Source organism: Kogia breviceps, chromosome 15 (assembly GCF_026419965.1).
Source record: "Kogia breviceps isolate mKogBre1 chromosome 15, mKogBre1 haplotype 1, whole genome shotgun sequence".
In the NCBI taxonomy this organism is placed as follows: domain Eukaryota; kingdom Metazoa; phylum Chordata; class Mammalia; order Artiodactyla; family Physeteridae; genus Kogia; species Kogia breviceps.
Genome location: NC_081324.1, coordinates 63,725,540 through 63,738,860, shown reverse-complemented (window position 1 = coordinate 63,738,860; position 13,321 = coordinate 63,725,540). Strand labels below are relative to the sequence as shown.

At 43.7% G+C, this 13,321-nt stretch overlaps 1 protein-coding gene across 6 annotated transcripts in view; it reads right to left on the bottom strand.

Annotated features, from left to right (window-relative positions):
- Window positions 1–1,703: 1,703 nt before the first annotated feature.
- The window catches only part of HIRA (histone cell cycle regulator), an 81,530-nt gene continuing 69,912 nt past the window's right edge, over window positions 1,704–13,321 (bottom strand). For 5 of the 6 annotated variants that reach the window (XM_067015052.1, XM_059041122.2, XM_067015053.1 and 2 more), the window contains one exon: window positions 8,528–9,389. Coding sequence is in view for 5 of the 6 variants with exons in the window: in XM_059041122.2 (XP_058897105.1) it covers window positions 9,273–9,389 (117 nt within the window). In the remaining variant the exon portion in view is untranslated. Of the gene's footprint in view, window positions 1,826–8,527; window positions 9,390–13,321 lie in introns of those variants that run through there. The other variant, XM_067015051.1, reaches the window with a different exon arrangement.

The following is a 13,321-nucleotide window of genomic DNA, read 5'->3' as shown; positions in this document are numbered from 1 at the left end:
TAGAGAGAAGCCCATGCGCCGCAACGAAGACCTGACGCAGCCAAAAAAATAAAATAAATAAATATTTAAAAAATATATACATTAAAAATAGAAAAGGAAAGAAAAAGAGAAGCTGGGAAGTTGAGGTCCAGTTCTTGAAAAGAGGAGCTATATCAGTCAGCTCGGGCTGCCATAGCAAAATACCACAGACTGGGTGGGTGGCTGAAACAACAGATATTTATTTCTTACAGTTCTGAAGGCTGGAAGTCCAGGATCAAGGTTCCAGCTGACTGGGTTCTCGGTGAGAACCCTCTTCTACTGCTCACAGATGGCTGTCCTGCTGTGTCCTCACATGACAGACAGAGCGAGAGAGGGAGTGCTGTCTGGTCTCTGCTTACAAGGGCACCAAGCTCATCATGAGGACCTCACCCTCATGATCTCATCTAAATCTAATCACCTTCCAAGGGTTCCCGTGGCCCAATATGGAATTGTTTCATGTGGTCATGGAGTCTGGGAAGTCCCAAGAGCTTTAGTCCGAAGATCTGATGGGGTAAGTTCCAGTCGGGTCCTAAGGCACGAGTAGACTGATGTCCCAGCTTAAGACTGTCAGGCAGAGCAAATTCTTTCTTGTTCAGTTTTTTGTCTTATTCAGGCTTTCAGTTGATAGGATGAGGCCCTCCCACACTGGGGAGGGCAATTTGCTTTGGTCCACCAATTCAAATGGTAACCCCATTTAGAAACACCCTGTAGACACACCCAAAATAATGTTTAATCAGATACCTAGGTGCCTTGTGACCCAGTCAAACTGATGCATAAAATTAACCATCACAAGTAAAAAGGAATTTGTGGACATATTTTAAAAACCACTATAACATGTACATATGTACCTTTATATATGTAAATTTAAAATTTGTTGAGCAAACTAGAAATCAATAATGGAAAGATAACAAGAACATCTCCAAACACTTGGGAAATAACATATTTCTAAATAATAAGGGCTTCCCTGGTGGTGTAGTGGTTGAGAGTCTGCCTGCCGATGCAGGGGACACGGGTTTGTGCCCTGGTCCGGGAAGATGCCACATGCCACGGAGCAGCTAGGCCCGTGAGCCATGGCCGCTGAGCCTGTGTGTCCGGAGCCTATGCTCTGCAATGGGAGAGGCCACAACAGTGAGAGGCCCACATACTGCAAAAAAAAAAAAAAAAAAAAAAAAAAAAAAAAAAAAAAAAATCAATAGGGGAAAGACAAAGCTCAAGGGAAATTAAAAAAATATATTGAACTGAACAAAAATGAAAACATTAAAAAAATTTGTGATTTGCAGCCAAAGCAGTGTTGAGAGGAAAACTTATAGCAGTAAATACTTACATTAGAAAAGAGGGAGTGATGTCAGCAACATGGCTGAATATGACAACCCTCATTTGTGTGCCTACCCAACAACAACAATTTGGCACTCATCCACCCATGCCCAAATGATACTTTGTGGGAACTGTAGAACCCTGCATCATATAACAATGGATGCAGGAGGAGTCTTGCCCAGCAGTGCACCAGGTAATAGGCAAAAGACCTTGGTTCTGGCTGTGGACCCTTCAGTGGCCTGAGAACTGGCTCTAGCCCCTCTCAGCCAGGAGCCCCTGGAGAACACTGTCTTAGACAATCACTCACAGATGAGAGAGTCTTCGTGGAAGTCTGGATTTCCAGCAGAGTAGTTCTAGCACAGCACTGGAGCAAAAAAAAAGAGTTTGGATGCACTGGAGAGGGTAAGAGGACAGCTCAACTTACCCACATCACCCCTTCCCCAAGGTGGCACAGCTTAGGGCCAAGAGAGATCTTCCCTGCCCATGATTTCTCCTGCAGGGAAAAGTGAGAGTGTAGAGTGAGTGCCTGGCTTCCCCAACTGTGCAGAATGCTGTCAAAGAGGCCTGTTTCTCCCCCACCGCCTCCAGAGTACTGAATCATGGCCTGTGTGACTGGGGAGCTGGGAAGAGGCTGAGGGAGCAGCAGATAGGACTCTTGGAGGGGATTGAAAGTATGTGAACCTTATTAACCATATCACAGACTCCATCAAGAAGCTGCCTATGAGCTGCTAGGTATGCCTCACCCACAAATTCTCCCAACTGGTTCATGGCACCCCCAGCACTCTGCATGCCTCATCTACATCCCCATCCTGTGGCTGGCTCCCTGTGTGTGCTCCCAGTGACAGTGGCAAGAGCGAGCTTTGGCAAACAACTACTGGGCATGCACAGAAAGCCAGCCCAAATATGCAGGCCAGAGAGAGACATAAACGTGAGCTTTACTGCCACACTTGGGAAAGGAAAAGGGAGGCTATGAGCACCCAGCCTGGTGTGTCGCGGGATTGAGAGAAGGCGTACAAGCTTAAGAATTCTGCCACAAGAGGGAGCAACAAGTGTGGAGCAGATGTTCCATAGAAGGTCTGAGAAAGCCTCAGAATCACTAGCAGGGCTGATAAAACGTATTTTTCTCCTGAAGGGAGCTAGTAAAGATTGGAAGATGTGACTGCTACTTCAAATGCAAAGACATCAGTGCAAAAACTTCAAGAAACATGAAGAATCAAGGAAACATGACACCCCAATGGATCATAATAATCTACCAGTAACCAATCCCAAAATATGGAGATCTGAGGTTTACCCAACAAAGAATTCAAAATAGCTATTTTAAGGAAGTTCAGTGACCTACGAGAAAATACAAAGACAATTCAGTGAAACCAGGGAAACAATACACAACAAAATGACAAGGTAGCAAAGAGAAAGAAGTCATAAAAGTGACCAAACAGAAACTCTGGAGCTGAAGAATTCAGTTATTGAAATGAAAAATGAAACAGAGAGCACCAACAGCAGCATGGATCAAGCAGAAGAAACAATCTGTGAATTAGAAGACAGGAACTTTGAAAGTATCCAGTCAGAGGAGAACAAAGAAAAAAGAATGAAAAGAGTGAAGGAAGCCTACCTGATATATGGGATAGCATCAAGAGAAACAATATATGAATTATTGGAGTCCCAGAAGGATAAGGGGGCAGAAAGTTTACTTAAAGAAATAATGGCTGAGACTGTCCCAAATCTGGGGAGAGATTTAGATATGCAAGTTAACGAAGGTCATAGGTCACCAAACAAACTCAGTGAGATATTCTCCAAAACACATTATAATAAAACTATCAAAAATCAAAGATAGGGTTTCCCTGGTGGCGCAGTGGTTGAGAGTCCACCTGCCGATGCAGGGGACACGGGTTCGTGCCCTGGTCCGGGAAGATCCCACATGCCTCGGAGCGGCTGGGTCCGTGAGCCATGGCCGCTGAGCCTGTGCGTCAGGAGCCTGTGCTCCGCAATGGGAGAGGCCACAATAGTGAGAGGCCTGTGTACCGCAAGAAAACAAAAAACAAAAACTGAAAACTTCTATGCTTCAAAGACACTATCAAGAAAGTAAATATACAGAATGGGAGGAAATATTTGTAAACCATATATCTGATAAGGAATTTGTATGTAGAATGTATAAAAAACTCCCACAACTCAATAATAAAGACAAATAACCCAATTTAAAAGTTAGCAGGGCTTCCCTGGTGGCGCAGTGGTTGAGAGTCCGCCTGACAATGCAGGGGACTCGGGTTCGTGCCCCGGTCCGGGAAGATCCCACATGCCGCGGAGTGGCTGGGCCCGTGAGCCATGGCTGCTGAGCCTGCGCGTCTGGAGCCTGTGCTCCGCAACAGGAGGGGCCACAACAGTGAGAGGCCCGCGTACCGCAAAAAAAAAAAAAAAAAAAAAAAGTTAGCAAAGGATCGGAATAGACATTTCTCCAAATAAGATATTCAAATGTCCAATAAACACATTAAAAAATGCTCAACATGTTTTGTCACTAGAGAAATGCAAATCGAAACCACCCACTCAGGGGGAAGGGTAAGCTGGGACTAAGTGAGAGAGTGGCATTGACATATATACACTACCAAATGTATGTAAAATAGCTAGTGGCAAGCAGCCGCATAGCACAGGGAGATCAGCTGGGTGCTTTGTGACCACCTAGAAGGGTGGGATAGGGAGAGTGGGAGGGAGATGCAAGTGGGAGGGCATATAGGGATACATGTATACATATAGCTGATTCACCTTGTTATACAGCAGAAACTAACACAACATTGTAAAGCAATTATACTCCAATACAGATGTTAAAAAAAAAAAGCAAGAAGAAAAACACACACCCACTCAGATGACTATAATAAAAAAATCAGACAATAAGAATTGTTGGTAAGGGAATTCCCTGGCAGTCCAGTGATTAGGACTCTACACTTCTACTGCTGGGCGCCTGGCTTTGATCCCTGGCTGGGGAACTAAGATCCTACAAGCCGTGCGGCATGGCCAAAAAAAAAAAGAATTGTTGGTGAGAATGTGGAGAAATCAGAATCCTCATACACTGCTGGCATGAATGTAAAATGGTGCAGTCACTTGGAAGGCAGTATAGCAATTCCTCAAACAATTACAGTCACATTATTACCTACAAATTCTACTTCTACATATATATCCATGAGAAATGAAAACATGTCCACACAACAACTTGTTCACAGATGTTTAGAGCAGCATTACGCATAATCACCAAAAATTGGAAACAACCCACACGTCTATCCGTGGATGACTGGAGAAGCAAACTGAGGTATACCCATACAATGAAATATTATTTGACCATAAAAAAGAGTGAAGTACTGATATATGATTGAATCTTGTAAACATTATGCTATATAAGAAGCCAGTCACAAAATATCAGTCTATGATTCCATTTGTATGAAATACTGGAATAGGCAAGCCTATAGAGACAGAAAGTAGACTGGTGGTTGCTTAGGGATGGTAGGGATGGGGGGATGGAGCATGATAAAGGGCATGAGGTTTCTTTTTGAGGTGATGAAAATATTCTAATAGTAACTGGTGATGGTTGCACATATGTGTGACTATTCTAAAAACCACTGAATTGTACATTTTAAATAGGTGAGTTACATGTTATGAGAATTTTCTCAGTAAAGCTGTTATTTTTTTTAAAGGCAAACATGAGATATCCATGTGATGAAAAATGTTATGCATCTTTAAAAACAAAACAAAAACAAAAACCTAAGAGTGGAATACGTGGGTCCTCTGATGAGTGTATATTTAACTTTGCAAGGAACTGTCAAACTATTTAAGGTGACTATACTATTGTGCCTTCCTGTTGGCAATATATGAAAGCTCCAGTTGCTCCACATCCTCAATACACAGTATTTAATATATATTCTTAACCTTATGACATTCTAATAGGTATGTACTATTATATCACTGTGATTTTAATTTGCATTTTCTAAGTGACTGGTGACATTGAACATCTTTTTTTTGTGCTTATTTTAATTGCCATCCATGTATCTGGTGAAGTGTCCTAAGGTTAAAATAAGTTACAAAAGAACAAAAATTAGGGACTTCCCTGGTGGTCCAGCAGTTAAGACTCCGTGTTCCCAATGCAGGGGGCCAGGGTTTGATTCCTGGTTAGGGAACTAGATCCCGTATGCCACAACTAAAAGATCCCGCATGCCACAACTAAAAGATCCCATGTGCCACAACAAAGATCCTGCACATGGCAACGAAGATCCCATGAGCTGCAACTAAGATTCGGAGCAGCCAAATAAATAAATATTTAAAAAATTATATTAAAAGAAAAGAACAAAAATTAAATTTCACAAAAATTAAAAGCTTAAATTAATACACAAATAAAATTTAAAGATGAAGAACTGAGAAAATATTTGCCATATATGTGAGAGAACAGGAATAATAGACTTAACATGGAAAAAGACCATGGGTTTTGCCTTATCTCCTCAGTGTACCTGCTGCAGGTATATACAACCTCCCACAGCACCAGCCTAATGTGTAAAAAAGGCTCCGAGTCCTCTCACAGGTGATCTGGAGGCTGAAGCTGAGAGGGGTCTATGGGGTCAGAACTTGGAGAGAGGCAGGGAGATACAGCTCAGGAAGATATACCCAGTGCTCTGCCTGCAAACAAGGTCAGCAGGCAGAGGTAGTTGGGAAGGTGTGGAGCATCAGTGGAAAGGGGTAGGGAGGTCAGCAGGCATGGCATTATGGGTAGGGATGAGGGCATAGTGGCACAGAGGTTGCCTGTAGGGGCACAAGGGACAGCAGGAAGGGTGCAGCAAATTTTTGGCCATTATTTATTCAAATATTTTTTATCACCACCTTCTCTCTCCTTTCCTTTGAGGACTTCAGTTACCTGTGTATTAGGCTATCTGACGTTGTCCCATGGCTTACTGATGCTCTTTTCTGTTCTTTCCTCTTTTGGATTGTCTGTTTTGGAGCATTTTTATTGCTCTGCCTTCAAGTTCACTAATCTTTTCTGCAATGTCTAATCTGTCATTAATCCTATTCCACACATTTTTCATCTCCATGTTACAGGTTTTCATTTCTAGAAGTTTGTTTGCAACTTCCTTGTTACGGTCTTCTATGTCTCCACTTATTTTTTTGAACATAAGGAATAGTGTTATAATGACCGTTTTAATGTCCTTCTCTGCTAATTCTAATATCCGTATAACTTCTGGGCCAGTTTTGACTGATCAGTAAGATTGCTTATTCTCATTTTGCATTGTGTTCCTGCTTCTTTGTATGCCTGGTGTGGATGCCGGACACTGTAAACTTTACCTTGTTGGATGTTGGGTACCTCTGTATTCTTGTAAATTCTCTTGAACTTTGGTTTGCAATGTAATTAATTACTTGGAAACAATTTGATCCTTTTGGGTCTTGCTTTATTTTCTTTCTTTCTTTTTTTTTTTTTTTTTTTTTTTGCGGTACGCGGGCCTCTTACTGTTGTGGCCTCTCCCATTGCGGAGCACAGGCTCCGGACGTGCAGGCTCAGCGGCCATGGCTCATGGGCCCAGTTGCTCCGCAGCATGTGGGATCCTCCCAGACCGGGGCATGAACCTACATCCCCCGCATTGGCAGGCAGACTCTCAACCACTGCGCCACCAGGGAAGCCCTTGCTTTATTTTCTGTTAGATGGATTTGAAGCAGTGCTCTAATTATTCTCCAAAACTGAGGCAAGACTTCCTGAGTAACTCTTCTATCCCAAGCCTGAGAGTTATGAGTTTTTCTAGTCCTGTTGGTAGGAACAGGCACTATTCCCAGCCCTGGGTGACTAGACAATTTTCACCCTAATCCTTTCAGATGGTTCTTTGCCTGGCCTCAGCCATTTCCTCATCACACAAGCACTGATCAGTATGCAGCTGAATATGCAAAGGCACTCCCTTTGCTGAGCTCCAGGGTTCTCTCTCCATGGAGCTCCCTCCTCTCCAGGATTCTGTCCTGAAAACTCTAGCTGCCTTGGTCTTCCTGGACTCTCAGCTTCATGTCTTCAACTCAAGTATTCTGTTGGGCTCTACCTTAGCTTCCCCTCCCTTTGCTGCAGCCTGGAAACTCTCTCTCCAGGTAGGAAGCTGGGGCAGTCACAGGGCTCATCTTTGTTTTCCATCTCCCAGGGATCACTGTCCTTTGTTTTCTGATATCGAGTGCCTTGAGACCATCGTTTCATGTATTTTGACTGGTTCCTTTGGTTGTTTCAGGCAGAAGGGTCAATTTGGTCCCTGTCAATCCATCTTGGCTGGAACCAGAAGTTTCTAACCAGTCTTTCTGCTGCTTGTGTCTCCTCTCCTGTCCAAATAGTAGTGTATAAAAACACTGATTGTCAAAGTTTTATTCACAGGAACATGTGCTCAGTGCCATGACTTTGCCTCTGTGATCCCACTTGGTCCTCACAACTGTGCACGTTTTCTTAACCTCACCTCCCTTTGACAGCTGAAAAGTGAGGCCCACGTTTTTCCTGGTTTGGATCCCAGGCAGGCCTGTCAGTTCCGAGGCTGCGTGCATCCTGGGGCTCCAGAGTTCTCAATGCCTGCGCAGCATCTCTGGCTCCTCATTCCTCAGAGAAAAGCTCACACTTGTAGCCTGGCTGCTGGGTGTCCATGCCCAGATGCAGTGTGTGTGCTGGCTCTGTTGGGCATGCACGTGTGCCTGGTTCTCATGCAGCCACGTGACTTCTGAGTGAGACAGGCAATGGGATGGTCACCTGTTAGGGAGGTGCCGAGGAGGTCCAGGACCCAGGGAAGAAGGTGCTTGGTCCTCACTAGGCTTGAGGATTCTGTGATTCTGGCTGTCTCTTCTCCTGTGGGTCAGCATCGGGACCACTTTCTAAGAAAATCCCAGCTTCCAGATAATTCTTCAGAAAACTCAAGTCTGTATTTATGGATTTCCTTACATGATTTCCTTGGTGCCCAGCACAATCAGGGGCCCAGAGCACAGCACAGACAGAACCAAGGACCTCTCCACCTGGCTTGGGAGAAGACAGGTGCATGGTGGCCAGCCCACTCGCCCAGCTTAGCCTGAGATGCTGCACGACCAGGAAAGTGACTCCACGCCATGAAATGACTTTTTGCATGGAGGGGCTGGGGGATCAGATGACATCAAAGGCGAGGGATTCACAGTGCAGGGGAGGGAGGTGGAAGTTAGAAGGAAAAGGCAGGGGAAGCCAGGACCATTTGGTATCCAATGAGTGTTCATTTATTTTACACTTACAAAAGAAATCGCTCACCCTCTGCCCCATCCCCCCCAAAGTCTCTTTTTACAAACATTTAAAAATTAAAACTAAATGAAGATAGACAAGTTAATTTCAGTACAATTATCTTTCAATGTAGCTGTCATAATTAGAGTTTAAATTTCCTACAAGTGACCAATGTCCAAGTGACTTATAGGGAAATCCTGATTATTGGCCAAAAGGAAAATTCCATATTACAAGTTAGCAAATTCTAGTACAAAAATAGTCCATGTGTTGGAATAGGCTTTCTTTTTACATAGGTCTCAGGTCAGTCTACTGACTGCATAATACGCTAATGTCTCAGGGTTCTCTCTTTCACAAATGGCTCATTCGTCATAGCTGGAGCAGCACAGCGCCTATAGTAGAAGGGCTAGTGTCCACCTGGGGACCGTACTGGAGACGGCAGGCCTGGGCTGCCTCACTGGCCCTGGGGTAGTTGGGCAGAGTCCCAGCTCCGCACCGGGGTCCTGGAGGGAGGAACGAGTTGCGGGCAGAGCCGCTCCCCCTGAGGGAGAAACAGGCCCAGGACACAGGGGAAGTATGCCCAGGGGCTGGGCTGGTACTGGTGCAGGACAGCCCACCTCCTGCCAGTGTCTCCTCATCCTGTAGCCCAGCGAGATAAGAGGCCGACCTGCGTGTCCTCAGTGGCGAGAGTGTGGCCCTGCTCTTGCTGCAGCTGGGCAGGCTACTTGTCCCTCAAGATGTCGAGCTGTTCCTGACACTCGGTGAAGAGGCGCTGGAAGCGGAGGTTCTGCCCGATGACTGGCAGCAGCTCCTTCAGCAGGTCCCTCTTCCGCAGACCCTGCGGACACAGGAGTGACAGCTGAGTGCAACTGACAGTGAGGAGAGCTAGACTGTGGGGGCTTCCCTGGCCCAACAAAGACCTTTGTGTCCATCTGCCCCATGGGCACCCCCTGGAGAAACCATAGATGGATGAGAACAATTTCTCTGTATGCTGGGAGGCCTGGAACAGCTAAAAAGCTGAGCTTGGGCACGTGGGATGGAGTGGCAGGGCCCAGGGAGGGACATAGTTCAAGGGTGGGTACCAGGTAGGTTCTGCTCTTCCGTGTCCCCTAAGTCTGCTGGCACAGTCACCACTGGCCTCTGATTGAATTGGTTAGTGGCAAGAGTAGGCTGACCTTCCAGAGCAGGATGGAAGTAAGGCTACCAGGGCCGAGGGCCAGGCAGACAGCTTTCCTGGAGGGGCAACTCCCTTATGTGGATGTGCTCCAGGGACTTGAGGTCAAGGCCAGGGGCGAGGAGGTGCCTGGGTGACAGTGACTGGCCTTGGTTTTACAGTCCTGGAGTCTCTGCCCTCAGCTCTTGCCTATGCCTCCTCCACCCTGGGTGGCACCATGTCTGCCTGGGCCCTCCTGCAACATGCACTGCCACGCAGGGTCTCCACTGCACAGACCCTTGAGGAGCATGGCTGCTGCAAAGGGAAAATGACCAACTGACAGCACTGACCACTGGAAGAGAAGGGCCAATATGTTAAAACAAGTGTGGTAAAAAGGTGATGAATTATAGAAAAGAACCAAGTATAGATACCAAGTTTGAGCAACACAGTGGTTGAAGGAGATGGAATTAGCAGGAGACTGGACACTGCTGAAGACCAAGTCAGAGTGAGGTCAGATGGAGGAGCAGCCCACACTCAGCAGGGAGGCAGGCAGAGGGGAAACTCTAAGAGGAGAAACTGTACCATTGCCTACAAAGGCAGATGGAGTGCAGCAGATAGGCCCAACATTCACATAATGGATCCCACAGGAGACAGAGAAAAAAGAGAGAAGGAAATATTTAAAGAAATAATATGGGTATATTTCACATAATTAAACAACAACGAATGGCCTTAGGTTGAAAGGCTCCACTGAGTGCTGATCAAGTAATATATGGGAAAACTGATAACCAGACACATCAGAATGAAATATACAGAATTTTCAGATATAACAAACAGAAAATTTCTAAAGTACAAGAACATATTACCTACAAAGGAAGACATACCAAGATTCACAATAAAGTGTTTTTTTTTTGGCTGTGCTGCGTGGCGAAAAAAAAAAAAAAAAAAAAGATGGTAACTCATGACCAAGTAGGGTTTATCCTGGAAATCAAGGAGAATTTAACATTAGAAAACTTAGAACTGGAAAATAGAAAATAAAAAGATTATTTGAGATGACTTCATTGTTTAAGCCACATAGAAAATGCAAAACAATTAATGAACAAGTTAATAAACAGAAATGTGTAGAAAGATGGCTGGTGATTAATATACCAAAGTCAAATGCATATGTACAGCAGCAATGAATAATCAGAAAACATAAAACAACTTATCACTTAGAATAGCCACAATTATAAAATATCTAAGAATAATTCTAAAAAAAGATGCATATGGCCTATGTGCTGAAAATTAAAAAACTTTACTGGAAGGCATTAAAGAAAACCTAAATGAATGGAGAGTACTGATGGGAACAGTAGCATAGTATAGATATCAGGATGGAGGCTGCAAAAGGCAGTGGTGAGCACTGCGGCATGTGAAAGCTGCAGGGGAACTGCAGACCCCTGGGAACCTGGGGTCAAGAGATATAGGTAGAATAGAACAGAATGTCTAAGGTTGTGGAAAGAAGCAGGAGTGAAACTTTTAGGGAAATTAAAAAATTTAAAAGCAGTCTTGTATAGCATAAGTGGAAATACAGCACATGTTGAAAATGGATTAAATTCCTCAATCAAAAAATAGATAAAAGAACAGGATCCAACTATATGCTGCTTACAAGGAACTCACTTAGATCTAAAGGACGATATACACAGGTTGAAAGTGAAAGAATCAAAAAGATATCCCATGTAAATAATAAGCAAAATAGAAAAGAGATGGCTATACTAATAACAGACAAAATAGACTTTATGTCAAAAATTGTTATAAGACACAGGACACTGTGTAATGATAAAAGGGTCAATTGACCAAGAAGATGTAACAGTTATAAACATACAGCCACCAAACATCAGAGTTCCTAAATACATGGTGCAAACATTATCTGAATTGAAAGGAGAAATAAGACAGTCCTACAATTTGCAGAAGACTTCGATACCCTATTTTCAATAATGGATAGAACAACCAGACAGAAGATCAATAAGAAATAAAGGACCTGAAAAGCAGTATAGACCAACTGGACCTAAAGGACACATATGCAGAACACTCCACCCAACAAGAGGAGAATATACATTTTTCTCAAGTGCATGTGGAACATTCACCAGGACAGACCACATATTAGGCTACAAAACAAGTCTCAATAAGCTTAAGAAGACTGAATCATAAAAGTGTCTTTTCCAATCACAATGGAATGAAACTAGAAATCAACAGCAGAAGAAAAACTGGAACACACACAAATATGTGGAAATTAACACACTGTTAAACAATCAATGATTCAAAGAAGAAATTACAAGGGAAATTTAAAAATATCTAGGGACAAATGAAAATGAAAACACAACATACTGGAATGCAGCAAAAGCACTGGCTAGAGAGAAATTTATAGCTATAAGAATCTACAAAGAAAGACTCACAAATCAGATCAATAACAGAACGTTGCATTTAACAGAACTAGAAAAGTAAAAGCAAACTAAACCCAAAACAAGCAGAAGAAAATCATACATATCAGAAAATAAGTAAAATGGAGAACAGAAAAACTATAGAGAAAATAATAAAACCAAAAATGAATTCCTTGAAAAGATCATCAAAATTGACAAGCATTTAGCTACATGGACTAAGAAAAACAGAAGATTCAAATAATGAAAATCAGAAGTGAAATAGGGACATTGCAACTGATGCCACAAAAATAAAAGGAGTATAAATAAGGGAATACTATGAACAACTGTACACCAACAAATCAGTTGACCTAGATAAAATGGACAGCTTCCTAGAAATACACAGCTTATCAAGACTGAATCATGAAGAAATAGCAAATGTGAACAGACCTATAAGTAACAAGGAGATTGAATCAGTAATCAAAAACCTCCCAACAAAGAAAAGCCCAGGACTGACCAGATGGCTTCACTGGTGAATTTTACCAAAAATTTAAAGAAGAATGAACAATCCTCCACATACTCTTTCAAAAAACTGAAGAGAAGAGAACATGTTTAGATTCATTGTATGAGACCAGCATTATCCTGATATGAAAGACAGAGACACTACAAGGAAAGAAAACAGTCCGATGTCCCTTGTGAACACTGATGAGTCCCGAACAAAATACTAGTGCAGTGGTCCCCAACCTTTTTGGCACCAGGGACCGGTTTCGTGGAAGACAATTTTTCCACGGACCAGGGGTTGGAGGTGGGAGATGGTTCAGGCGGTAATGCGAGCAGTGGTTCAGGAAGTAATCCGAGTGATGGGGGGATGGTTCAGGTGGTAATAATGCAAATAATGGGGGAGATGGTTCACGAAGTAATGTGGGTGATGGGGGGATGGTTCAGGTGGTAATGCAAGCAATGGTTCAGGAAGTAATGCGAGTGATGAGGGGATGGTTCAGGTGGTAATGCGAGTGATGGGAGGGATGGTTCAGGCAGCAATGCAAGCAATGGTTCAGGAAGGTAATGGGAGTGATGGGGGGGGATTGTTCAGGCAGTAATGCGAATGATGGGGGGGATGGTTCAGGTGGTAATGCAAGCAACGGTTCAGGCCGTAATGGGAGTGATGGAGGGATGGTTCAGGTGGTAATGCAAGCAACGGTTCAGGCGGTAATGGGAGCGATGGGG